Genomic DNA, 25,539 nt, shown 5'->3' on the forward strand with positions numbered 1-25,539 from the left:
CCTTTCATAACGCAATTCTATCCAGCTCAAGCAGGTCCTCCCTTTCTTCCACCTGCTTCACAAGCAGCTGGCCCAGCCTTTTACCCTCCCTGGCCTCCCTCCTCTCCCAAAGGGTGATGTTCCCCTTGGCACAGCTCATTAACTTTTTTACCCTCTTTCATTCCGCCCCCCCAACCCACTTCAACTCCTGACCTATGGATGTTGCCATTTCCCCTTAAGAACTGGATCTCTGAAGGCAGCGAGTCGCCTCCCACATGCTCGCAGAATGCACCCAGGGCCCGGCACCCCCAGGGGGACTGGTGCACCCGGGGTATGGTCTGTGGTGCCACCTGGGGCACGAACCCGGGACCTTCTGTGTGTAAAGCAGACGTGCTAAGCACTACACTATGGAGCGACCCCAGATTAACTCTTGCCCTAAGGGCTCTCAGCCCTCCTTAGGGCTCCTGAAGTAATATAAAAAATAGTGAGACCGCCCTCCCCAGTGAGGGGAGATGTATGTGACCCAAGAGATTTCCCACTTTTGCTCCAGGAAGCTTGGGAGGGAAAGACTTCATCCAAGTCTTGGGGGCTGGGCTTGCAGGGCACAAAGGAACATAGTATAAATGCTTGATATTTTGTCTTGAATGAATGAATACTTGTTAAGAATTGAACTTCCATCTGCCTCCATAGGACATTCCACCCCGACTCTTCGGATATATTCTAAGGTTTAGTCTTCACCTGCTCATCTGGGATCCCAAGTCAGGCCTTCTGCCATACCAAGCCACACCAAGCTCAGCAGTGCTCACAGGCCTTTAATCTACAACTGCCTGGCCACATTCCATCACTGTCCCAGGATGGTGGGAAGGGATAAAGATGTATGATCAGGTAGGCTGTGCCAGCTCTGAGTCCAAGAGGGAAGGGCTAGGTCAGGCTGGGGCCTGGGCAGGGGGCTCCTGGCCCCAGGTGATGAGGGAGTTGCTGGCCTGGGCAAGCTCGGCAATGGACACCCGGCCTCGCTGTCGGATGAAGTTAGCCACAGCAGCTAGTTCCTCCGGGGTTATGTAGATGAACTTGCCCCGGTCGTCAATCACACCTGTGGGGACATGCAGGTTGTGGGGCTTAGCCTTCTGGGTTCTCCCCATCTGGCCTGAAAATGCCCTCCCACCCATCCCTTGACAACTGGCTCCAAGCCCTAAGGCCTGCCCGCCTGTCCGGCCTTTCCTGGCTGCATCTAATCTTGGCTGGGTGAGCCATGTCTTCCTTGTAACTGCGTCCCCCTGTTCAGTGCCCCTCATTGCATACCACTTCCCCCACTCTTGGTTATCATTCTGCCTCTGTAACAAGTCCCTGCAACCCCCTGCAACCCCCTGCAACTAGACACTTGCCAAGGCCAAGGCCTGTACTGATTGATTCTCATTCTCTCACCTGTCAGAGTCCCCTCAGCCAGCAGGTCCTGGATGCGGTTTATAGTGTCCTATGAAGAGAACAATTCTCAGAACAGAGATGGGCACTGCCATCCCCAGAAAAGGCAACTGCAACCTCCCTCCCACCACAGCCAAATCTCTTTCTCCCCGTCTCATGGCTGCCCCTCCCTGACCAATGTGGCTCTGTGTTTCTACTCTGGAGGGGCCAAGGAGAGAAGGGGCTCTGGTCCTGGGCCTTGCAAGACCCCCAAGACAGGCACTTTTCCAACCAGGAGAGGAGTGGTGGTGACATCTGGCCATGAAGGCTGGTGCAGCCTGTTTGCAAGAGTTGTCAAGGTAACTGAATTTGGGCTGCTTTGGTTACAGAGGCTGCTAGATTGATAGAGTTTGGACTTTCTCCTTTTCCTTCCTGGCTGTTCTTCCACCTAGCAGAAAGGCAGGATTCCTGGAATGCCAAGAGGTTCACACCTCTTGAACTGCTTGGGAGCAGGGCAGAGGAGGCATCTAGAGTCTCTATCTTTAGGGCAGGCCTCATCTAGAGTCTCTATCTTTAGGGCAGGCCTCCTCTGACAGCCACACAGATTCTGTGGCCATACTCCACACAGTGGGCTACCTTCCAGGGCTTACCTGAGTCCGTAGGCCCACCTGGGAAGCCAGGTCTTCCAAGAGCACAACCTTGGACTGCTATAGAGAGAGGGAGGAATGGAAGAGAGGCTGAGTGGGCAAATCCCTCTCAGCACTGGAGCCCTCTAAAGTTTGTATTGTGATCTGATCTGCTCTGGGTGGCTAGATAAACACTGTGCAGATTCCACTGTGGGAAAGCCTTGATTCCCTCACACACTCACAAATTCCCCAACCACCCATGTACAGAGACACACACACTCATAAATTCTCTCATTCTTTTGCTTGTCAGGAGGTATCTGCCTAAAACTACCACCTGGTCCTGTCCTGGACTGGGGACCACCCTGAGACAGACACACACATGGAGAGCCAAGCACAGCTGCCACCTTCTCCTCTGCATCCAGCTGTATATTTTTAACATCATGAACAGGTTGGAAGGGGAAGCACTATAGAGATGAAGGGAGAGGGTGACAGTCACCAAAAGCTATTTTAAAAAACTGTCACCAGGACTTGTGTTTGCTAAGGACCTGCTAGGACAAGGCACTGAGACGTTGTGGGGGAGGCACTAGTGAACAAGACATAGCTTCTGCCCTGGAGCTCACAACCTGGCCAAGGAGACAGGTGAGCATGTGGACAAGGAGAGAACAGATAAAAGGCCCCAATAAGCTGGGGTCTTGGTAGAGGCAGTGCAGTTCAGTCCCACCTCGCCTTTGCCCACTGCTCCCTGGCCTGGAGATCCCCACAGCCCTGAAACCCCACAATTCTTTTCACAATTCTCTTTATATCATCTGACACACTGGACCCACCCTTAAAATAACTATCACTAATACCTTCAATGTTTTCCATGCACAGCTATTATCTGTGTGTTCCCCTCACACCCTCAGTAGAAACTTTAGGGAGCTACAGCTAAGGGTCCACTGCTGGCAAATGCATTTGCCTCCCCTCAAAAATAGACAGCATATGACTTAAGAGAAGGCAGTCTTTTATGTTTCCATTGATTCTTTCACAGCGAATGAGCTTGGGGTGGAGTGGCATAGTGACATCTCCCCAGCTGGAGATGGCGTGTGAAGATTTAAAATGTCAAATCGAATGTGCGAGCAGCAAGGCAAATGAGCAGCAGCTGGGTCAGGGGATGGGTAAGGTGACCTGGCCAGCTGTACCTACAAATCAGGGGGCGGGCACTGGGCTCTCAGCGATAGCTCAGAGTAGGAACTTAAAGTCATCTGAGGTGGTCTGTGAAGACTTGGTCTGAGAGGTTGGGGTCAAAAGTGTGCTTGGAAAAACAAGCCAACCAACCCAGGCCTGGTCGGAAAGGATAGTGGACCAACAAGAGCAATCCAGACCTACACCTCACATAAACTATGCTGGGCACGGAGATGTGCCACTGTTTCTGAAATCCTAAGATGAAAGGGCCTACCCCCTTGGAGCCAGGAAGGCAGGTAAGATGAATTTCAGAAGTCTTTCTTTCCCCTGTAGACAGCAGCTCTGAGATAATCAGCCACACAGGCTGAAAAGACCTGTAAGATCCAGAAGAGTATGAAGAACCCCTATACAATGGCCCCTTCAGAGCCACTGAAAGAGGGCTGGAATAGCCCTGGGGGCCTTTTCTCAGGTCTCTGCAGAGGAGAGGGGGAGCCAAAGCTGATGGCAGACGGCTTCCTGGAGGAGGGGCACAAGACCATGCTGCTGGCCACCTGGTAGCTGGGGACAGAAAGTTCCAAATAGCAGCAAAGCAGCATTAGATTTCCTGCCCGGGCTGCAGTCCTCACTCACATGTGTCAGGGTAGAGAATGGGCTCCACTGGAGGGGAACGGGCACAGCCTGAGGGACCTTTCTTCCTCTCTGGAGCCCCTAGGCTGAGCCCAGCTCCTCACTGCTGAGAGGCATCAAAACCCTGCTTTCTTTCGGGGGGTGGGGGGAATTATGCAAGCCCTGGCTCCTTGGCACCCCTTCGTACCACCCCCACCCCCACCCCCGCTCCCTCTGCACTCCTTCCCTCAGCCGCCTCTGCACCTCTGAGCTGCACTTGAAAACCTCTCGCATCCTTCGTGGGAGAGGACAAGTTGCTTAGCAGCAAAGCAGAGCAGGACAGGCTTGCGCTTATGCAACTCAGAGCAGCATCCAGGCGGCCTGCAGACAGAAGGGGACACACCTGCCACCCCGCCCCAGATTCCATAGGAAACAGCATCCTGTTCCCTACAGAAGACCCAAGTTCCAGGTCAGAAACACATGGCAGAGGATGCTTATTTCAAGTCAGTGGAGGCTCAGTGTGACAGAACTGACAGAAAACACATGTGAAGAAACTTAAAAACACAGTGACTCATTGAGCGTGGGGTCTGAAGAACAGAGAAACTGTCAAACCCTGAGCATGAGGAAGCGATCGAAGTCTCCCACCTCCTACAAAGACCCAGGTCCTTTTCCACCTTTGGGGTAGAGGAGAAGGAACTCTCCTCGCCAGGACCCTAGCAGCTCAGCCCCTCTCAATCCCCCTGCCCACTCTTGCATGAGTCTGGGTGAAACGCCAACAGCCCCTGCTCAGGTCTGCTTCCTCTAGGCCTTGCAGAGATTCACATGACATGCACACGTGAGGCAGGGAGCTGACACAAGGCTCTGCTCTGTGACTTCTTACCTTAATGTAGTTGATAAACTCTGTCAGGAAGCTGTGGGACTGGAAGAGCAGAGAAACCAGGGTGAGTGTCTCCCCTGAGGGCGCTGCAGGGGTCTGTATCTATCCACCTCCCCAGTTGAATGCCACCTGCCTATGTGCCTGTCCTCGTGTGCCCGCCCAACCACCTGCATATGCTACCCACCTGTCTGTGTGAGCAGCACAGATTCCCATGGTGAGGGTTTTGGAGGCACCACCTCTCCTGAGGTCAAGGCCTCTGGCCGCTAGAGCCTCCTGGCTCTCATGCTCACCCACCTCTTACTGCCTGACTGGGGAGACAGGTGAGGAACAGCAGTTTGTCTGGGATCGGTGGCCCTGCCTTGGTGGGTGCAGGAAGGGTTGCCCGGGGTGGTAGGCCCACCTGTTCCTCGGTCATGTTCTCGCCCACACCCTCCTCCTCCACCACAAAGGCCTCTTTCAGTTTTAGGTACTCCTCATGCTCCCGCTGGGCCTGCTCCTCCCGGGCCTTCCTCTCCTCTTCCTCCTGTGGACACAGAGGAGACAAGAGTCAGGTATTTGGGGGCAATGTACCCACCACATCCCTGTTTCTGGTCCCTGCTGCCTCAGCAGGGCACCAGAGCACATAGCCCAGCCCTTTCTTGGGAACAGAGCTCCTTCAAAACCCTGATCCCTCTGGCCCTCATACTGACCAGCAGGCAGATGCCCCTCTTCTCATCAGTTCCAACACTTCCCAGATAAATGCTGCTCAACTCTCTTCTCCTTGACACCTTGTCATGACTCCATCCCACAATATCTTCCAGTCACCTTCTCCTTCTCCTTCTCTTGGCATGTCCAAACTTTGTGAACAAACATCCAAGCTCCATTTCCTCACCATCCAGCCACCCCTCTGGCCCACTCCAATCTCCCTTCTGCATATCCAGCTCCTCCAAAACAACTGCTGCTTTGGTCTCACCCATGCCCTCCGTCCCACCAATCCAAGGGACAACCATCAGGCTCCACATCCCTGCCCTCTCAGTGGTACTAGGCAGAGCCAACCACCTCCTCTTCCCTCCTTTGGCTTAAAGACCCCACTTTCTCCTAGACTCCCTCTTGCTCCTTGGCTCATTATTTCTGCCTCCTCCATCACTCAGCCTGTCCTCCACCCTATCTCTGGCTACATCGCCATGCCCACAGCATCAACAAAGATCTTGTCAGTGACTGCCACAGTTGTATCCCTGCCCAAATCTATCTCCCGAAACACATGACTGTCCATGTGACATACCCACTGAGCCATCTCACAGGCACCTCAAATTGAATACGACCCAGAAGGACCTTGTGACCTAATCCCCACACGTCTGGTGCTCCTACTAGGTCCCTAGCTCAGTGAGTCACAAAGCCATCTGGCTAGGTGCCCTGGTCAGAAATGAGGTCCAATCTACCACTTCTTCAACTTCTAGAAAGCTTCTCAGTACATCTAAGTGGCTCCATCACCACTATCACCTAGTGCAACTGCCTCTCCCCAACCCAACCCATTTCCCAGAGCTCTCAGGTACATCTTTTTAAAACATGTAAAACGTGAAGATCAAGCTGAGACAGAGAATATACAGGATGAGCTTGGAACCTCCTGCTCTGCCAAAAAAAAAAGGTACTAAAAATACAAAACAATGAGGGTATGTCAAAAGTATCCAGGAGCTAACTGAAAGAGCTCCCAACGGCCAAAGTTGGAACAATCTGAGTTGGAAAAATCTTACTTATTTTGTAGTGACAAAATAAGTAAGATAGTATTGGATTATAAAACAAGTACAATATAAATAGCCATAAGCCCATGTGGTTAAAAATAAACAACTGAATATATACATAGAGAAGATAAATTTCCTGTACAAAAGAATTCCAAACACTTTATGCAGATGCTCTCCTCTCAAGAAGGTGGAGTATAAGTCCTCACTCCTTAAGTGTGGGCCATGCACAGTGACTTGTTTCTGAACAAGTATGGGAAGGGGCGGGTAACGTTACAGTGGAGAAATTTGGCAAACACCTTAACCAGGTGATCTAGGCTAATGTCACCAGTGATGTCAAATTGACAACATGACCATTGATGTGTTGTGTTGAAGATGGCACTTCACCTGTGATCTTCCCTGCAGAAATCTAAAACCCCAGTCTAACTGTGAGAAAAGCATCAGCCAGACACAAACTGAGGACGTTCTACAAAATACGTGCCAGTACTACCAAAACTATCAAAATCATTAAAGACAAAAAAATGTCTGAGAAACTGTCACAACCCAGAAAAGCCTAAGGAGACATAACAACTAAGTGTAATGTGATATCCTAGATGGGATCCTGGGTGGAAAAAAAGGATATTGGGGGAAAACTAATTAAATCTGAATAATATGTAGGGTTTAGTTAATAATAATGCATCAATATCGGTCATGAGAAATACGCCACAATAAGGTTAGATATCAATAACAGAGGAAACTGAGTGCAGGGGAGGAGCCCCAGGACACTGAAGGTGCATTAAACAGAATTAATATTCATAAAGGTGAAAAATCCTCCCTGCTAATGCCTCCCCTCTGCTGTGTTCTGGCTTGTTTGCTACAGCACTCATAGCCAGGCTTTAATTCTATCCAGTGCCTCTGGATAATGGAGCCAGTCGGAGCCCAAAGGCACCAAGCTATGGGGTCTTTCCAGTTGAGGCAGCCCTGGCTCTTGCCCTACATCACATCTTATCTTTGTGATATTCCCTTTCTTGGGCACCGGGTTCTCAGAAGGAAGCATCAGGCAAACAAATGCTCAATAACCGCCTTTACTGCAGTGGCCCCTATTCCAAGCATCTCCTCTATGCCAGGGCCTTAACAGGACCTGGCTCAGGCAGGGTCCACCATCTGTTACAATGACCTTTAACAGCCTCAAGGCCCTCAGGATTCAGACCCTGCCCGCTTACCTCTTTGACCCCTTTCCTTGCTTACCCTGCTCTAGCTACTCTGACCATCTCAATGTTCTTCAGATGCTCCAGGAATGTTCAACAGATGATAAGCAGAAAAATTCCCATCTCAGGCTCCGCTTTTCAGTACCAGCTTTACACAGACTGTTTAGAGACCAGGGACCAAATAAACCAGGACTTGCCCCTGCGCCTGGTCCATGGCCCATCTTCTGGGTTGGAGGAATTGAGGAGCTGCACGAGTCAAGGCTGCCTGGTCAGGTATCAGAAGTTAGGATCGGTGGTCTGTCTCACCTTCTGTTTTTCCTCTAGGCGAAGCCGCTCCTCCTCCTTTTTCCATTCTGCCTCACGTTGAGACTCAAGGCGTTTCCGCTCCTCACGCTCAGCTTCCTCTGCCTGGAAAAGAAAGGCACAACCCCAACCCCAGCTAGAGCTTGCCCACCTCCCAAATAGGCCAGGGCAGGCAACATCTGGGCCAGGACATAGACCTAGGCTGTAGGAGACAAAGCCAGGCAAGCAGCAAGCACCAGCCCAGCATGCAAAGAGCCTCCAGGGGAAGGTCTGCCATAGGGGACGGGGAGGGCAGGGCCCTTTCTCACTTTCCAGAGCTGCACCCCACCCCTCATGCTTGCCTCACGCTGGGCTTTTCGTGCTTGTTTCTCCTCCAGCTTCCGTAGTTTCTTGGCTCCAATTTTCCCTGATAGGTGACTTTCTACTGGCTTCTCGATGTCTTCTTCCTCTTGGGCTACATATGGTCAGACAAAGACACTTCAGGTCCTGGCCAGAGAGGACCGATACGATGGATCCACCACACCCCCTGTCTCTGTCCTCATGGTGGGGATCCCCTTGCGCCCATCTGCAAATGTCACTACACAGCTCTGCCCTCTAGAGGCATCTGCCATGAATGCAGAAATTCACACTCCAAGGGTGTGTGTGTGTGTGGTGTGGTGTATTCAGGGGTGGGGTGAGGGAGCCATGGGGCAAGGGACCAGATGATAACTTTAGATGCTGCACAGCCATAAAAGGAGGTACCAGATTCTAATATCTGAGTGTCTGCAAGTCACAGGCAGGACTGTTTGGGCTTGCAGAGTTCTCTGCTTTCTGTCTCTGAGCCAAAGCTCCAGGGAAGGATGGCCCCATAGGAAAATTTACGCTCACCTCAAATCTCAAATCATTCTCACTATGGTCAGGAACTGCTGAAGGTTCTGGGCTCAACCCTTGGCTTGGGTTATCCCTATGAGCCACCAGACCCAGTGTAAAAATATAGCACAAATCTCACGACTCCTCAGGGCCAAAGACCCTGAAAGTTAAAGACCCACTGATTCCTAAGCAGCAGAGATGTCTGATCCCACATCTGAAACATGAGGGAAGATGAAACAGAGGGCCTTATTTTTGAGCCAAAAGGACTAATTTCCAAGGGTACAAGGGCAAAAGTCCCAAATGCCTCCTCCTCCAGCTCAAGCCAGCTGTGGAGCACTGGAGAGGAGACATTCTTTCCCACGATTCTAAGAGCTCTCTTGGTCTCCGAATACCAAGAATATGGAGGCCACTGTCAAAAGAACATCCCTATTTTCGAACCCTTCTTCTTGGGATACAGGTGACCCCACTGTAGGAACTGTAGAAGCTCTTGGCCAGGCACTCTGGCCCTAGGGTGAGGCCCTCAAGGAGTAAGTGTGCCCATACCAGGAAAGGGGCTGGGATAAAAGGAGTGGTCTGAGGAACTCCCTGGGTCAATCTAAAGACCCTTGCCCTCCTGCTTGGAAACTGAGAGCCAAGATGAAGGAAGAGAGGGGTTGGCCCAATGGAAGAGGGGTCAGGATACAGAACTTCTGGCCCCTAGGATCGAAGTCTGGGTCTCAAGTCTCCCCACACCCCATCTTTTGGTTCTCAGACATCCCTCCTGCACTATGGCTTCACACCCCATTCTTCCACCCATCTTTGGCCTTCCTCTCACCACCTAACCCAGTTCCTTTTCCCTCCAGGCTGGGGCTCCTCTCACCTTGGATGACTGCCTCTGCCTCATTCCCATCTGTCTCCGACCGGGCCACTTGCTGGGCTCGACGCTGGGCCTGCAGGCGGCTGCCCAGGTCTCTGCGGCGCCGAGGCCTACCCCCAGCTCTTGGGTCCTCAGACTCCAGGAATCGAGGCTGGGCCACTCGGCCTGCTAATACTGGCCCTTCTTCATTGTGCGGTGGCTCTTGGCCAGCTGTAGGAAAGACAGAAACCATGATGCCGTCCAGCAGCCCAACTCACCTGATAGCAGGGTAGCAGCATATTGGAAGCCTCATTCTCCTCTGCTCAACTACATCCAGGCTTCTGCTGCCCACAGTACAAAGCCTCAACTTCTCAGACCATCGAGGCCTTTACAACCCAGACCCACACCTTAATCCTATGCAACAAGATCACCCTCAAGGCCCCACTTTTCCAGCTGGCCAATCAGGAGATTATCACTCTGCAAGATAGAGATGAAGCTCTACCTCCTCCAGGAAGCCCACTCTGACCTCTCCAGATCTCACCTGAATGCCCACTGCAGGACTGAATTTATTTCTTGCCTACCACCACCTGCCATGGTTTTATCTTGGCGTCCCAACCAGAGAGCACACCTGAGGGGCTGACTCTCTCCTCCCAGGAAGATCTGTTGGCTTTCTGACTTACCTCAGCGTCTCTCTCCCGTCCTTGGAGTATGCAGGTGCTCTGAAGCAGCTTGTGGGCCCAGAGAGGGGAAAGACAGACACAAACCCATATGCTGACAGGAAATGAGGGAGTGTGGGAGGATGACAGGTAATATCTGTTCTGTGCCCTGGCCGATGACATGGCCTTTTGGTGGGGGTGCAGAATAGAGAGGAGGGTGCAAGGGTGCTCTCCTTGAGTGGAAAGGAGAGAGCTTCAGGAAATTCCCTGGAGCTGTCTCATGCTCTCTCCAGCTCGTGGGTAGGCAGAAAACACTGAAGCCAACCTGAGAGAGATGGGAAACGCCCGTAGCCTCTCCAATGGGCGCAAAAAGGAATTGCCTCAATGAGGGATGGCAGTGTGTGTCCGCCAGGGCCTAGATCGTCTGGGTCTGGCGGTCTGGAATGCTAGGGTGCGAGCACAGGGATGAACCAAGGCTGTCTTGTTGGGGAGAAAGGGAGAAGGGTGTAGGGACACTGCCATCCAGTCCACAGGTTCTCTCACTGCGGCTCCCCGGCGGTACCCTGTCGCGCATGCGTACGCAGCCCCACGCGCGGCGAGCGCTGTTGGAAGACTAGATCCGCGTCAGCCCAGCTAGGCGTGCCGGCGCATGCGCAAGAGCCGCGGTGCGACAGCCTACTAAAGCTCAGGAGGCCAGAGAACGCGGCCCCACGGGCCCTGGCGCGGCGGCATCTCCTACCTGCTGCCGCCCGGCCTCGTCTGAGAGTCAGGAAGAAGATAAGGCCGATAAGCAGAGCCGCCGCCACCAGATACACCACGGGGGCCACCATGACGACGGCTTCCAAGCGGGACCGGCGCGTCAACGCGGAGGCCCGTAATCTCTCAAGTCCCGCCCAACGCCCATGAGACCCCTCCCATTTCCCATTCTAGACTCCGCCCCCCACTCGGGGCCCCGCCCAGGCTGCAAACCCCACGTATATTTTTTAATTTTAAAATGAATTTCGGGCAGAAAAACATAATATTAAGCGGAAATTATTGTGAAAGGTTATGTGCAGTGTGGCAACATTTATGTATGTTTTAAAATTACTAAACAATATCACATAGAAATATACTATGTTGAAAAAGTACAAAAAGATGCTTGGGAATGATACACACCAACTTCAGGATAGCCGTTACCTTTAGCGAGGGAAAAGGATGTGGGTGAGATTAAGAGCAGAGCTTTGCCCGTATCTGTGACATTTGATTTCGTTGAAAGGGTGAGGGGGAGAGACTAACTCTTCTATTTAAGTTGTGATACAGTTTTGTACTCACACCTGCGATTTTATATCTATTTTGAAATAAAATTAGCTTTATTAGGTTATGCAAAGTTAGTGATCCAGTTTCTATAGTGAGCTCTTGGAAATTAAATACGCATAGGGAATTTAAACTCCTCTTTAATTCTTAAGAATCTATTTTAAAAACTGAGGACAAATTATACCTCGATAAAGTTGTTTAAAAAAACTGAGGACAGGATGTAAACTCGAGATGTTTAAAGAAGCAAATAACTACTGGGAACTTACTATTACAATAGTATGAAGCTTTGTGTGCATTGGATAACATGAAGATCCAGGACCAATGGTTTGTGTGTGGGAGGAGAAGATTTAAAAAAATGACGTTAACATCTTAATGTGTTAAATGGAAATTATTGCAAATGGTTATGTTTATGTACAGCGCGACAACATTTATGTATGTTTTAAAAGCACTAAATACCACATTATTGGAATCGTGGGAACTTGAACATCTATTTTATTATTTTCTGTAAGTTTGGAATATTTCATAATTTACATTTTTAAATTTATAAACAAGTAAAAGGGCAGGATAGATGATATTAAAAATAGCAAATGCTGATCATTGTTAAAGTTAGGTGATGGGTATATAGGTGCTCATTCTACTACTCTTGTAAGTTTGACATTTTTGACAAGTTTGTCACTAAAGATAACTCTTCCTTGTTGCCTCAAACAGATTATATCATTTTCATAGTTTTCATTTGCAGTTTTCAGGTACTGAGTCCTGAACCCTAAACATGTCTCTTAAGGTTTATGGGCAGGCTGAAGCAGATAGAAGATGGCAAGAAGAGCAACAGTGCTGCCCTGGTCCAGCTAAGAACAGAATAGGGCTGCATTCGTGACAGTAGCAGTGTGAATGGAAAGGAGGGGACTGGTTTCAGAGGTAGAATTTCAAGAACTATTTCTCAGGTAGAAATGATAGGACCTGACAAGCTCCTTTGAGGACAAGAATCATCCTTCTTTGCTTAACTGGGTTCCCCCACAGTTGAGAGTGCAATTTCAAAGAGATTCCAGTCATATCCCTTGCTCAAGGGGCCCAAAATTCACAATTTTAATTCTAGCATAGTCTATTTAATGAATGAATGATGCAATCCTCTTCCTTTCTGTTGAGAGCAACTGAGAACTTGACTCTCTCTTTATAGGTTGGCTTATCAGTTAAGCAAACCAATCAATACATGTTTTTGTTTTTGCCTAAGAGGATTATTGTCACTTGCAACTAAAGGTTCTGACTAAAGATCACACATACACAAACTTCTGCATGTAACTGCGGGTATTCACATATCTCCTCCCTCCCCACAAGCTCTTGGGCTCCAAGGCCTTAAGATTTAAGAGTGAGGTCGACCTAAAGTGAATATCTATTCACAATACTACCTGCTTAATAACCCTTTGTGAGGTCCCACAGCTTGCTCTTTGACTAACTAGCTTCTTCAACCTAGGTTTCTCTCAGCACCCAGGGTTCCTACCGTCATTGCACTAACCACAGCACATGGTACTTGTCTGTGGTACACCAGGTGCCTGTATCCAGTCCCTGGCAAGCTCCTCCTAGACTAAGGATATAGGTGAAGCTTTCAACAGCGAGATCAGCTTTGATGAAAGAAACCTCCTATGCCCTTCCACATCCTTGGGGATTCCCTAGAACTTCATGAAGGAAGACAGATGATATAGAGGGAAGGCTACCACTCCCTGAATATAACCCACTCCTTCCCAAATCAATTCCCAAAAGCCTCACAAATCACATTGTGGAAAGGGAACTGACTCACAAACTTCAGGACCTGCCCAAGGACACAGTAAAGCCTTTTGGCCTGTGCAAAACTCCCGCTGTGGTCATTGAGCAAAGTTTTTAGAGAGCACGAAATTTTTTTAATTTCCTAAGGGCAAAATCTGGGGTCTAAAAAATATTCGAGATTATCAGAGGTCATTAACATTAACCAAAATAACTCATTTAAGCACTGACAGACCTCCAGAGTACTGATACTCCTTTGACAGACGTCTCACCAGTAGAGCTGGCCCTTAATCTGCCCTAGCTGTTAACCCTTGGCTACAGAATCCCTAGAGGAGGGAGCCAGGTTACTTAACCAATGGGGGAGTCAGCTGTTGAGTTAAGGCCTGTCACCCAGGTGGGTCTGCTGGGAGCACATTCTATTCTTTGCTGTGTTCAGGATGCAAAGATCTGGCTGAGGCGGTGGGTACGGAGAAGAGATGATGAGTTTGAAAGGCTGGAAGGATGAGGGAATCAAAATACCTAAGTCTCAAGCCTGAGAAATGGGTGAAAAACCGGTCTTGCTTTAAGCTATGCCAAATTTAAGTTCAGTCAAGTAGTTCTGAGCTGGCGGACAAAAAAGGAGCTAAAGGAGCGGGGCTGAAGGTGAGGTCAGGATAGTATCTGGGTCTGGGAGCCCTTGCCCTGAAGGAAAGTTATGAGAGACGGCCTTGTTGGTGTCCGCTCATCACTGGCCTCGGGGTAGGGGACGGGGGTGTCTTTGCCTCCCACGGTGCCCCGTCCCAGGGAGGGGCGAAAGCGGCGGTGGGGCAGATAGTTGGAATAGTCTCTTCTGGTCTTGAAGACGTCGTCCCTTGGTGGGAGAGACTGGTTTCGGAGCACTCAACCTCCACTCTCAGGAAGACCGCCGTATTCAGGCGCAGAGGGTCCGCGCCATTTTCATCTTTTCTAGCGTCCGGCGCCCTAAGATGCTCATCTGGAAAAAGGGCACTCCGGTCCCCGGGGTTCTGAGGAAGGATTCCAGGTGCCCAGCGCGGCCGTTTCGTCCCTAAGGCCGTTAAGATGTAGCTGTTTCAAAAAGGAATCTCAAACATACCTTCGCACGATCACAGGGCGGAAGCCAATCCGCCCCTTCCGCCGCCATCCGGAAATGCCTACACCTCGAGGTAGAGGGACTTCCGGTGGGCCTGCGCAGTAAACCTGGATCGCCATGGCTACTTCCTTGGCCGGGAAGAAGATTGTGTTTGTCACGGGGAACGCCAAAAAGCTGGAGGAGGTGCTGGGAGGGTGTGGGAGGCCGATCAGGAGGTGGCTGGAGGCGGGAGGGGATGGCGCGTGGCCAGGCTGGCTGAAATAGGGCTGAGAAGGAGCTTCCAGGAGTAAGGAAGCACGCGGGAGGAGGCGTGGAGAGGGAACGGAGAGTCGGTTCCCCAGGGATGCATAGTACCCAGGTGTGTGGAAGGGGTTGAACCGCCCGGGGTGGGACAGCCGCGTGTGCAGAGTGGGGCTGCCCCGGGCACAGGGCTTGTGATCTCAGGGGCTGTGGGAGCGAGAGTGGCGGAGTCCTTAGTACCTGTCCCAAAGGTTACTTATTGAACTAGACCCCAAACCAGGACTTCCGACATCCTACTAGAGCTGATCCAGATCGTGCTGCTGGCCGAGGGTGGCAGGGGCCGGACAGGGCGTGGGACAGACACCTAACCTGAGCTATCCACTTTCCACCATGGTCCAAAATGTCCTCAGCCTCTCCCACCCTCTTTCCACTTTTGCAAAATGGGGACAATGAGCGGGGGAGTGAAGGAGGCAGGCAGTGGATCCTATAGTGCAGTGTTTCCCAACCTTTTTGGCACCAGGAACCAGTGCTCTTATGAGAATCTAATGCCTGATCATCTGAGATGGAGTTAAGGCTGTGATGCTAGAACTGGAGAGTGGCTGCAAATACAGATCAAGCTTCACTAGCTGGCCAGCTGCCCACCTCCTGTTGTGCAGCCTGGTTCCTAACAGGCTATAACCCGTACTGGTGTGTGGGGGGTGGGCCGGCGTGGGTTTGGGGTCCTCTGCTGTAGTGGATCCTGTTGCTGCCTACAGGGACTTTGTGACTACTTGTGAGAGGATTCTGGGGGTTGATGGAACATCTTTGGCTGCAAATAATAGTGACGTCAGGGAGCTCACATAAACCACCAGGTGACTCATGTGGAAGGACAATGTACTGGTCCCCCACCGGAACTGAAAAGTCTCTTGAGGGGCTGTCCTGTCTTGTAGTTTTCTCTGGATGATCATCCCTTTTCCTATTTGGGTCTTTGCTTCCTTTTCTCTTAGTGAAGGAGGCAATGAGGCTTCTGCCAGACACTAACCCTGATTGGTCTTGCTTGGCTCAAGGGTTTTCTCTGCTCCATCAGCTGTGGCCAAGCAGGGTCCTGTGTGGGGAATCAGGATGATGCCCACTAGGTAGGTCTGAGGCAGACTAATGGGGTGCAGTCATTTGGAGGCCCTTCATTGGTCCACAGCAAAGGGCCTGATGGTATCTCTGTGCCAGGACAGGGTGGTCTTTTCAGGAGTCAGAGCCCTATGCTGATAAAAGGCTTGAGATCCTGAGGCCAGACCAGTCAAACAGACAGGCAGCTCCATCCTGAACAGAGCCCCATGCAGGATGGTGGTGACTCCAAAGCTGTGTCAGCCTCTAGCTGAGAATATGACGCTCTCACATTTAAAGGAAGGGACTGGAGTGGGTAGAGGAGGCTCACTAGAGGAGATGGACTTGAAGCTGGGCTAGAACAGGGAGTCTTAACTCTTCATCATCTCATGGTACCTCATCGGCAGACTGATGAAGCCTGTGGACCCTTTCTCAGGAAAATAGTTTTAAATATACAAAATAAAATAATGGAATTACAAAGGAAATCTATTGAAGTACAATTCTCGAAATATTGCAGATAGATGACTGTTTTAAAAAATTACAGGTATTTATCATCAGTTACATCTACTTTAATATATTAAAGGATTCAATCTAGCGGTATGTATAATTATCATAATTTTAATATTATGAGGATTGTAAATGGTATTTTGAGATATCTGCTATAATTGTAAGGGGATATGACAACATCTGATTTTAATAGGTTTAAAGGGCACGAGAATTGCTAATGCTAGTTTGGTTTTCTGTATTCACAGTTGAAAGGGATGTTAAATTTCAGCTAGGGGTATTTTTTCATCCAAGTTCACAGGTCTCCTGGATTCTGGTTAATGCCTGATAGAAAATTCCTGACCTAGGATGATAGGTAGGGTTTCTGGGAGCATTGAGAAGGGAAAAGGGTGTTCTGGATGGGCAATTAGCATGAACAGAGACCTGAAGTAAGAGAGAGATGAGGGAGCATGAACAGAGACCTGCTGGGGTGGACCATGAAGGCTGGAGTGAGGCTCATGGGCCTGACTTGGTAAGCCTTAGTGGACTGGCAGGAGAGTTACCTGTTGAGAATGGTGGATGACAGCTGTGTAGTAATGGGGAATCATTAACAAATGGTGATAAATGTTTTTTCATTTTGGAACAGGTCATTCAGATTCTAGGAGATAAGTTTCCATGTACTTTGGTGGCACAGAAAATTGACCGTATGTCTCTCTTTTGTTTTATTTTTAAAAGATGGTTTGATTTCTCTGTCCGCTTGTGATCTGACTCTCTGTATGTCTGTTTCCCAATAAGTGCCGGAGTACCAGGGAGAGCCTGATGAAATTTCCATACAGAAGTGTCGGGAGGCAGCTCGCCAGGTGCTTGCTCTGCACGCGTCCTCTATTCACTTCACTTGTCCCGATGGCTTGGGATTTGTGCCTGCTGGGGATGCATGGAGAACCATAGAGTGAGCACAGCTGGTTGTGACTTTAAGGACCTGCCCAGGCCTAGCTAGTCTGGGGCCAGTTGGCCCTAGAATACTGCCTTTCTTTCTCAGCCTTGACTGCACAGTATCGCCCTAGACCCATCACACACGTAATTCTCCCCAATACTCAGATACATACATTTCCTCCCCTACATCTCCCCACACATACCCACTCCTGCACTCATATCTATGGAACTGAAAAAGAGCACTTTCTGAAGGATCAGGCTGCTTGAGTATGAATCCCAGCTCTTCTGTTGCTATGCCTGGAGTAGGCTTTACAATCTGCCAAGGCTTTGGTATCCCTATCTTTAAAATGAAGATAAGTGATTAGACAAGGGCTGTTCTTCTTAGCAGATGCATCTCTACCTGCAGTTGCTGCTGCAGATCCCAATTAGCTGTGGGCCTGGCCCAAGCCTTGGTAGGTGGGGAATTCAGGGCTGCGGCAGGGCCTGTTGGTGGCAGGTCTCAGGGCTGTATTTCCTTATGTTTCAGGTGCAGGGACCTGTACTGGTGGAGGACACCTGTCTGTGCTTCAATGCCCTCGGGGGCCTCCCTGGCCCCTACATGTGAGTGCTCCCCACCCCCTTGCAGGGCCTTGCCCACAAAACCACTTGAACTTGGAAATGATTGGTTACGTGATAGTGAGAGTCATTCATTGCCTTGGCATCAACACCGATATTTCAGATTTCCTGAGGAAGGATTAGGGATTTGGGAGAGGTATGCCTTTCTTTTATAAAGTGTGAGAATGTAATTGTGTAAGTGGAGATGGGCGAGGAGAACCCAGCCATTGGAGAGGTACATTCATAGGCAGATCAGTTTCAGGAAAGAGGAAATAGAGAAATTAAGATCTGAAAATGGATTTCCTTAAAACTGTCTAGTGCCCTAGACTCCCTCAGAAGGTCTTTGTGTATCTCTAGGATACAAATATCCCAATTTGAATACCCCTTCCTGGGGTGGAGGGCAAATGCACAGCAGTGCAATTGCTGGGTCTTAGATATGTATATCTTTAACTTTTGGATTGCCAATTTGTTTGCCAATACAGTAGCACTCATATACACTTACACTTTCAGTATGCATTGCTCCATATCCTCACCGGCACTGAGTATTACGACTTTTTAATATTTTGCAATTTGGAGAGTGTGAAATGTTATCACATACAGTGTTAATTTGTATTTCCCTAATTACCAGTTAGGTTGAGGCCTTCATTGAATTATTGATTCTTCTGTGCATTGCCTGTTTGCCTCCATTTCCTTTTTCCTATTGGATGATTTCTCTTCATTTTGAGTTGAGACATTCTTTATCATATCCCTTTGGCTGATCCAGGGCTTTAATCCCTGGGGGATGCAGCCCAAAGAATAAGGTGGTCAGAAGATCCAATAACTTCTGTTGTCTGACTTGTCTTTATTTGCCTTGCAGAAAGTGGTTTCTGGAGAAGTTAAAGCCCGAAGGTATTATCCCCTTTATTTCTTCCTTTAGATCTATTGGGAATTGAGAATTGGAGGTGGTCTAGGAGAAAGCCCTAACTAGTAATCAGAAGCCTCAGGTTCCAGTCCCCACCATGGAGTCACTGTCTAAGGGAGAGGCCCCAACTAGAAATCAGGAATCTCAGGTTCCAACGCCTACCATGAAGCTTCTGTTCACCTCAATTTCCCCATCTATAACCTGCAGCTTACACTTTCCTACACACTTGGCCCCAGGGAGCACTGAGATGTGGGAAAAATGTAGTTGATTTTGACTGAAAGGGGGGCTGTCCCTCCTGGGCCCCAAGAGTGCATACCTTGTCACCCATAGTCACAGGCCAAAATGTTCCCTCTTTAGGTGTTCTTAAAAACATTTTATATTAATGAGCATTTCAAACACGTACAATAGTACAATAGAATAATGAACCCCATGTCCCCATCAGCCAACTTCCAGGGTTATCAGCACAAAGCCTATCAACTGATATGTATAAGCCCCCCAATTTGGCACTCATCCCCTTTAACCCAGGGCCTTGGAGTGGGGAGTGAGGGCTGGGGGCTGGCCAGCACAGACTGTGCTGAGTTCTCCCTGCACCTTCCCACAGGTCTCCATCAGCTCCTGGCAGGGTTCGAAGACAAGTCAGCCTATGCGCTCTGCACATTCGCACTCAGTAGTGGAGATGCGAGTGAGCCTGTGCGCCTGTTCAGGGGCCGGACCTCGGTGCGTACCCACACTGGTTCCCCTGCTTGCCACCAGAGGGCGCAGCGACCTGAGCTAGTGACCCAGAATCTAGGTAGTGGGGAGGGCGAGAGTTAGTTCCCAGGGCTTTGGCCAGATTTGCCCCTGGGCACAACTAGAAGTGCTGTAAATCCTGAAATCTGTTTGACACCTGAGGCTGGTGTTTCAGGGAGACTCACAATGCCTCCCACCTGTTGAGGCCTGGGACACCCAGAGCTCTGCATAGTATACCCTCTTGTGAAGCAGATGTAGAAACTGAAGGGGACAACTCCCAAAGCTATACCTACAGCCCAGACTTCTCCAAAATTGAATCTCCTTATCCAACTGCTAAGGCTATGGCTTCCCTTGAATATCTTACTGTCTTTCCAACTTTTCGTGCTCATATAGAATGTTACTTCTTCCCCCAGCTCATTTGTTCCCCAGCTGCCCTTCATTACCTCACGCCTACCTTTCATTCTCTTAAGTTCAGCTGCTTCTCACAGGGTCCACACCATCCTCTGGGCTGGTCTACCCTCCTTCCCCAGCCCATCCATTCCCTCCCTGTGGCAGGAGTACACCTTTTGGCACATCACTCACTCCTGCTTTTTCCCTTTTTGCTCAGGATATAATCCAGAGTTCACTGTAGCCTACAAAGCCCCACCCCAGAGGCTCCACCAGTGGTTGACCACAGATGTGTTTCCCTGCCTGGTTAGATTTCATGTGTGTGTGTGGTAAAAAAAAAACCAACATAAAAATTATCATCTTCGTCATTTTTAAGTGTGCAGCACAGTAGTGTTAACTATATACACACTGTTGTGTAACAGATCTCTAGAACTTTTCATCTTACAAAATTGAAACTATACCCATAGGACAACTCCCCTTCCCCCTTCTTCCCAGCCCCTGGCGACCACCATTCTACTTTCTGTTTCTAAGAATTTGACAACTTAGATACATTATATATTTCACCTACTGTAATGGCCTCAAGGATCATCCATGTTTAGCATATGATAGAATTTCATCAGTCTTTAAGGCTGAGTAATATTCCATTGTATGTATGTGCTACATTATCTATATGTCCACTGATAGGCATTTAGATTGCTTCTACATTTTGGCTTTGTAAGTAATGCTGCTATGAGCATGGATGTACAAATATTTCCTTGAAATCCTGTTTTCAGTTCTTTTGGATATATACCCGGAAGTGGATTTGCTGGCTCATAATTGCCTGGTTAAACTTTTTCTTTTTTTTAATGCCTATAGCACCTGGTCTTCCTAGGTGGTCTCCCATCCAAGTACTAACCAGGCCTGACCCTGCTTAGCTTCCGAGATCAGACGGGATCGGGCGTGTTCGGAGTGGCGTGGCTGTAGACCGGGTTAAACTTTTTAAAATGAGTTGCAGCTGTCTGCTACGTTCACAGAAATCTTCTCTCAAAAATCGGAAGTTTGAACAACCACAGGCCCTATTGATAAGGCCTGGTCACCACAGTCCCCATGTTTCCCCATTGTCTCCTCAGCTTTAGACACTTCACGCACTTTGTTGTTTCCTAGCCCTCACTTTACCCAAGGCGGCTCTATTTCTTCACGTTCTGTTCTTACCTGAGCTCTCTGAACCCAACCACATTGTTCTTTTAGCAACACATGTGCCACGCCCTTCCCCATCTCAGAGCCTTGGCACCAGCTGTGTCCTGCACCTGGAATGTTCTCGCCCCAGCCCTTTTTGCAGTCAGTGTCCCCTCCTTGAGGCCTTCTCTGAGCTCCCCATCCTGTCCTGTTTTTGAGGCCAGCCCCTGTTTATTCCTTTTAAGATACTTTGTGTTTGGTAATCATTAATTTCTTTACTGGTTTGATGCCTGTGTTGGTTAAGAGATTTATTCTGAGGGCAAGGTGAGACCTGCTGTGACCCCAGTGCTGAGAACACTACCTGCCTCACTGTGGATGTTCAAAAAATGTATTACGTGGATGTGACTCAGAGTAGTTCAGTAACTGGTCTCAGTCACACAGCTCCCCACTAGCAGAGCAGAATTTGCCTTTGGTCTGAATGACTTGGCATTTGTGTGGCTAATCCCCACCCTCTGCTACCTCTCTTATATTTTTTAAATTAGCTTCTTTCTTTTTCTTCTCTTTTTTTTTTTCTCCCTTTTTTGCTTTCCTGGCAACACAGCATTTCATGACAGTGGACTACAGTTGGTTCTCTTTGTAACATTTTCCTATTGGAATTTGCCTGTCACAGCCAGTATTTTTTGTACTCGTTTGTATGTTGAACATTGTGCTAAGTAATTTATATTACGGTATTTCTTGTAATTGTTAGAATCTCCCTTGCATTTTGAGAAATGCAGTAATAGTAGCAGACATGTGGCTTTGTCTCTAAAGTTCAGGGCCCTCAACTTCCTATTAGGAGAAAATGTTTTCTGTCAGTTTCTCAGTTGACTCTCTTCAATAGGTCACACTTCATCAAAACTGTAGAGATGGAGAGTGACCCCAGGGATATCTAGTACGTGGTTCCTTCGTATGTGAGGGGAAAGCCATCCCGCTGTGCATTTTATTTGTGTTTAGCAAACATTTGCAGGCACTGTGGACCCCTTGAAACCATATTTTGAGTAAATAGGGTTTAACCAGATTCATAAACTAAACTTAAACTGTCCACTGTATTCCAAGCCAAGTGACACACGTGTTCCCCTTTCTTCTGCCAGGGCCAGATTGTGGTACCCCGAGGCTGCCGAGACTTTGGCTGGGACCCTTGCTTTCAACCTGACGGATATGAGCAGACGTAAGGAGCCCAATTTCTTCCTGGAGTGTGGGGTTGGGCTAGCTGTGGTCTGCGTTGGGTCAGCGCCTTGCCCAAGTCCAAGCATGCGGATACGGGTGGAGGCAGGCTCTGAGGGTGCTGTTGCAGCTGGATGCAGCTCTGTGGGGGTGGACGCAAGGAATCTTGGTGGCTCAGTCCACAGTAGGGGGGGCAGCCAGGTGTAGCTGGGAGTCTTGGGCTCGGGTTCCAGCTCACTGCAGAGCAGCTGTATGACTTCAGTGGCTTCCCCTCTCTGACCTTGGCTTGTCATGTATATATACCTGACAGTTTTGTGGGATGATCTTCCCACTCCCCCATCTAATTTGGGAAAATGCTAACACGTTTTGTAGCCTTTAGTGGGCACCACATTAAACCCCCACAGTGCCGGGTGTTCTCAGTATTTCACACACACACACACACACACACACTCTCTCTCTCTCTCTCTCTCTCTCTCTCTCTCTCTCACACACACACACACACACACACACACACAGGACATGTTGACCATTACTGGAGTCAGGTTTTCCAAGCCAGAGAGGCCCTTAGGGGGTATGGCCTGAGGCCTCACAATAGCCAGACAGAACTGAGGACAACATGAAAGAGCACTGTCCAAGAATGCTCTATGATGACAGAAATGTTCTACATCTGTGCTGCCCAATCTGGTAGCAATAAGCTGCATGTGGCTGTGGAGCATTTAAAATGCGGTTAGGGCAACTGAGGAACTTACTTTTTATTAAGTTATAATTGATTTAAATTTAAATGGCCACATGTGGTTAGTGGCCACATACTGGATCTGAAGCCCACCACTGGGGTGTAGGAGTCTCACTTCACTGGAGTCCTGGCATGGGAGACAGGCCACTGTCTGTCCCATATCATTTCTCCACAGTGTGTTAGGGGAGTCTGCTGCATTTGCTCTGTCAGGCCCTACTGCTTCCTGTCAACAGATGACAAAGCTGATCAAACACGTAGCTTATCCTCCTATTCCTGGCTTCCCTTAGTTACTTTTGGATATACTGGAGCAAGTTTAATATCCTTCAATATGGGTTTCTACCTGTAGGGACATTTAAAACTATCTGATTTTTAAGAAATTAATTCTGGCTGCCAGGAGCTGGTAGCCCTGCTACCCTTTCCTGGGGACTTCTTGAGCTTTGGGCTCTGGGATGGAGTGGGGTGCACAACATCCCTGATGTGGGCTCCCTCTTTGAGCTGCTGTTGCCTTTTAGGTATGCAGAAATGCCCAAAGCTGAGAAGAATGCCATCTCTCATCGCTTCCGGGCCCTGCATGAGCTGCAGGAATTCTTTGGCAGCCTGACTCCCCCTGGGGCTGCTGATGAGTGCGCTGGCCAGGGATCTGGGGAGGGCTAGCCTGAAACCTCCCCCTTCAGGCAGGCAGTCCTCCAAGGATGTCAGTTCAGGGTTACGACTTCCTGGGAGAGTTGAGAAGACAGCCTCACCAGACGAGCCTCACAGGTTTGGAGGAGCAGCTGGCTCTGTTTAGAGAAATTTTGGGTAAAGGACACCATTCTCTTGCCCTTGCGGATTTCGTGGTCTCTCCTGTAGCCTCCAGGCCTGGGATCTTGAAAGGACCTTGGGTATTAAACTAGCCTTGGCAGGACTGAGGATTTGGGAAAGAACCACACAAACCATCTTAGTATTTTAAAATATGGCCAATAAAAATTCTGGAAGCTACTCCAAAATAAACTAGATGTATTTGCTTTGAAACCTGCCCTGGGCAGGTGTCTGTCTCCTGAGTCTCCTTTGGCAGGAACAGGGAGCCTCTCAGGTGGGGAGGAGGGGTGGGAGAGCAGTGATGGGACAGGGGCAGCACAGTGTCCAGGGTGTTCCCATGCTCTTGCTAGCTGGAGTGTTACATCTTTCCTTTCATTCAAGTCTCAGATTGTGGGCTGACCTTTCCCATGCCAGGTCCATACTGCCTACCCACCTGTGAGTGATGCCACTGCCCAGCTGGTCTCCATGGCGTTTCCTGAATCGAGGGTGGGTCATGCTTCTGCTTGTGCAGTTATACATTAGAGCAGTTCAAACACTGGCTTATGATTATAATGCCAAGTTCATTTATATGGCAGGGACAGGAATGGAGTCCTTGACCCCAGTTGGGTTGACATGCTATGTTCATCCTGGGCCCTCCAAGCCCCTTAGGAGGTCCAGCTCAGCTGCCCCAGACCCTCACTGCACCCCGATAAAGCCATTCTCTGCGAGGGATTTTTGCCCTGGGGGGCTCCCTTGCTTTTCTTGCAGGTGTTTCTTCAGTGAGGAGGAGGTGTCCTCACCAAAGAATACCAACCGTGAAGATGTTAGGAAAGCTTGTTGCATGCAGCAAGGGTTGGTGTCCTCAGTGCTGGTGGGTCACTCCCAGGGTTTTGCATGCATAGGTAGCTAAGAAGGTCTCCTCTAGGCCCTCTTCCTCAGTCCTGGCAGCATGGCCTAGGCTTGGGTTTAACCCTTGTTTCCTCCCCTAAACTGCATCAGTGCCAGTGCATGTGGTGAGGACAGAACGTCATCCCTTGGCTCCCCAGCTGGGTTATTTCCCTAGGAAGCACTGGCAGCCAAGCCTATCCTGAGTTGTCTCCTTGGTGATGGGTGATATTAGCCTGGGGCTAACATGGAGTGCTAGGGGCCTGCCCGCTCCTCTCCTGGTGATTCTGGACATGACCCCACCCGCAGGGAATACCCAGGTTACTTACTGGGCAGGGGGCCCCAAAGAAGATTTACATGCCCCATGGGTGGGTTGGGGTAGGTACATGCAGTTTGAGGCAGGGCAGCCCTCTGTTTGCTACTCAGCTCCTTCCCCAGGGTTCTGTCCTGGACACACAATACACTTTGTTCCCCTTTTTAACTTTAGCTACTCATCGCCACAAACAGCACTGCTAGGTTGGAGGGTGAGGTGTCTGGATTGCACTCCAGTCTCCACTCTGAGCCCTATCAGTGGAAGACAGGAGGGCTCCCCTGTCTCCCACTCTACCATCCATTCAGCCTTCTGATTTTTGCCAGTCTATCAAGAAGAAGGTGCCATCTCCACTGTTGGATTGAGCATCTCTTTCTATCTCTGTTAGTCTTTTTTTGGTTTCAGATGTAGTAGATGTCTTCTCTTCTGCTTCTTTGATCTATGGTGTATTTTTTCAAGACAAAGTCCTATAAGATGATGTGATGGGGTGTCTGAGTCAGGTGCTCTGCTTACCACTGCTGCTGCTCCCAGGTACATATGGGAGTGGGGGATGGGTAGGGGGCACTCCCCTGAGTCTCAGATCTGTAGTACCTGCTGCCGACTGTCATGGACCCTGGCCAATCACCAAATGACCAAGCCAGAAACATGGTACTGTCTCCTCTCCATCAAATCAATCCCCACATCCTGTGATCTGGTTTCTTCCACTTCCCTCCATCCCCACTAGTGGTACAAGGTGCAGCCCTTGCCCCACTCCAGACCCCCTACATATAAATTCTAGAATCCACCCAACAGACTG

The 25,539-nt window shown here is 49.5% G+C and overlaps 2 protein-coding genes and 1 pseudogene across 3 annotated transcripts; 1 reads left to right on the top strand and 2 right to left on the bottom strand.

Annotated features, from left to right (window-relative positions):
- Positions 1-771: 771 nt before the first annotated feature.
- DDRGK1 (DDRGK domain containing 1) lies at positions 772-11,105 on the bottom strand. Its single transcript, XM_011369692.2, has 9 exons — positions 10,935-11,105; positions 9,564-9,770; positions 8,197-8,309; positions 7,859-7,960; positions 5,051-5,173; positions 4,654-4,692; positions 2,031-2,087; positions 1,405-1,453; positions 772-1,072 (listed from the first exon to the last, which is right to left on the bottom strand). Exons 1-9 carry the CDS (start codon positions 11,023-11,025, stop codon positions 906-908), a joined length of 948 nt encoding a protein of 315 aa, XP_011367994.1. The 5' UTR covers positions 11,026-11,105; the 3' UTR covers positions 772-905.
- Positions 11,106-14,380: 3,275 nt separating this feature from the next.
- Positions 14,381-23,782, top strand: ITPA (inosine triphosphatase). Of its 2 annotated transcripts, none has more exons than XM_011369702.2 (8): positions 14,381-14,516; positions 16,783-16,840; positions 16,932-16,996; positions 17,596-17,669; positions 18,520-18,551; positions 19,166-19,281; positions 21,966-22,042; positions 23,284-23,782. In XM_011369702.2, the coding sequence occupies exons 1-8, from the start codon at positions 14,451-14,453 to the stop codon at positions 23,423-23,425; spliced, it is 630 nt and encodes a 209-aa protein (XP_011368004.1). In that variant the 5' UTR covers positions 14,381-14,450; the 3' UTR covers positions 23,426-23,782. The 2 variants fall into 2 exon arrangements, with proteins under 2 accessions (XP_011368004.1, XP_011368011.1); XM_011369709.2 differs by lacking the exon at positions 14,381-14,516 and adding an exon at positions 14,542-14,691.
- Positions 20,527-20,645, bottom strand: LOC111746866 (annotated as a pseudogene).
- Positions 23,783-25,539: the final 1,757 nt, after the last annotated feature.

Source organism: Pteropus vampyrus, unplaced genomic scaffold (genome assembly GCF_000151845.1).
Source record: "Pteropus vampyrus isolate Shadow unplaced genomic scaffold, Pvam_2.0 Scaffold7, whole genome shotgun sequence".
Classification (NCBI taxonomy): domain Eukaryota; kingdom Metazoa; phylum Chordata; class Mammalia; order Chiroptera; family Pteropodidae; genus Pteropus; species Pteropus vampyrus.

What these genes read in the sequence shown, in the direction of transcription:
- DDRGK1 (XM_011369692.2), bottom strand. Translation starts at nt 11,025, where the DNA reads ATGGTGGCCCCCGTGGTGTATCTGGTGGCGGCGGCTCTGCTTATCGGC. An exon ending in GCCTAGAGGAAAAACAGAAG is followed by an intron (nt 5,174 to 7,858) that starts GTGAGACAGACC and finishes CTGTGTCCACAG; the next exon opens with GAGGAAGAGGAGAGGAAGGC. An exon ending in AGTTTATCAACTACATTAAG is followed by an intron (nt 2,088 to 4,653) that starts GTAAGAAGTCAC and finishes CTCTCTCTATAG; the next exon opens with CAGTCCAAGGTTGTGCTCTT.
- ITPA (XM_011369702.2), top strand. Translation starts at nt 14,451, where the DNA reads ATGGCTACTTCCTTGGCCGGGAAGAAGATTGTGTTTGTCACGGGGAAC. An exon ending in ACGCCAAAAAGCTGGAGGAG is followed by an intron (nt 14,517 to 16,782) that starts GTGCTGGGAGGG and finishes ATTTTGGAACAG; the next exon opens with GTCATTCAGATTCTAGGAGA. An exon ending in CCTGACGGATATGAGCAGAC is followed by an intron (nt 22,043 to 23,283) that starts GTAAGGAGCCCA and finishes GTTGCCTTTTAG; the next exon opens with GTATGCAGAAATGCCCAAAG.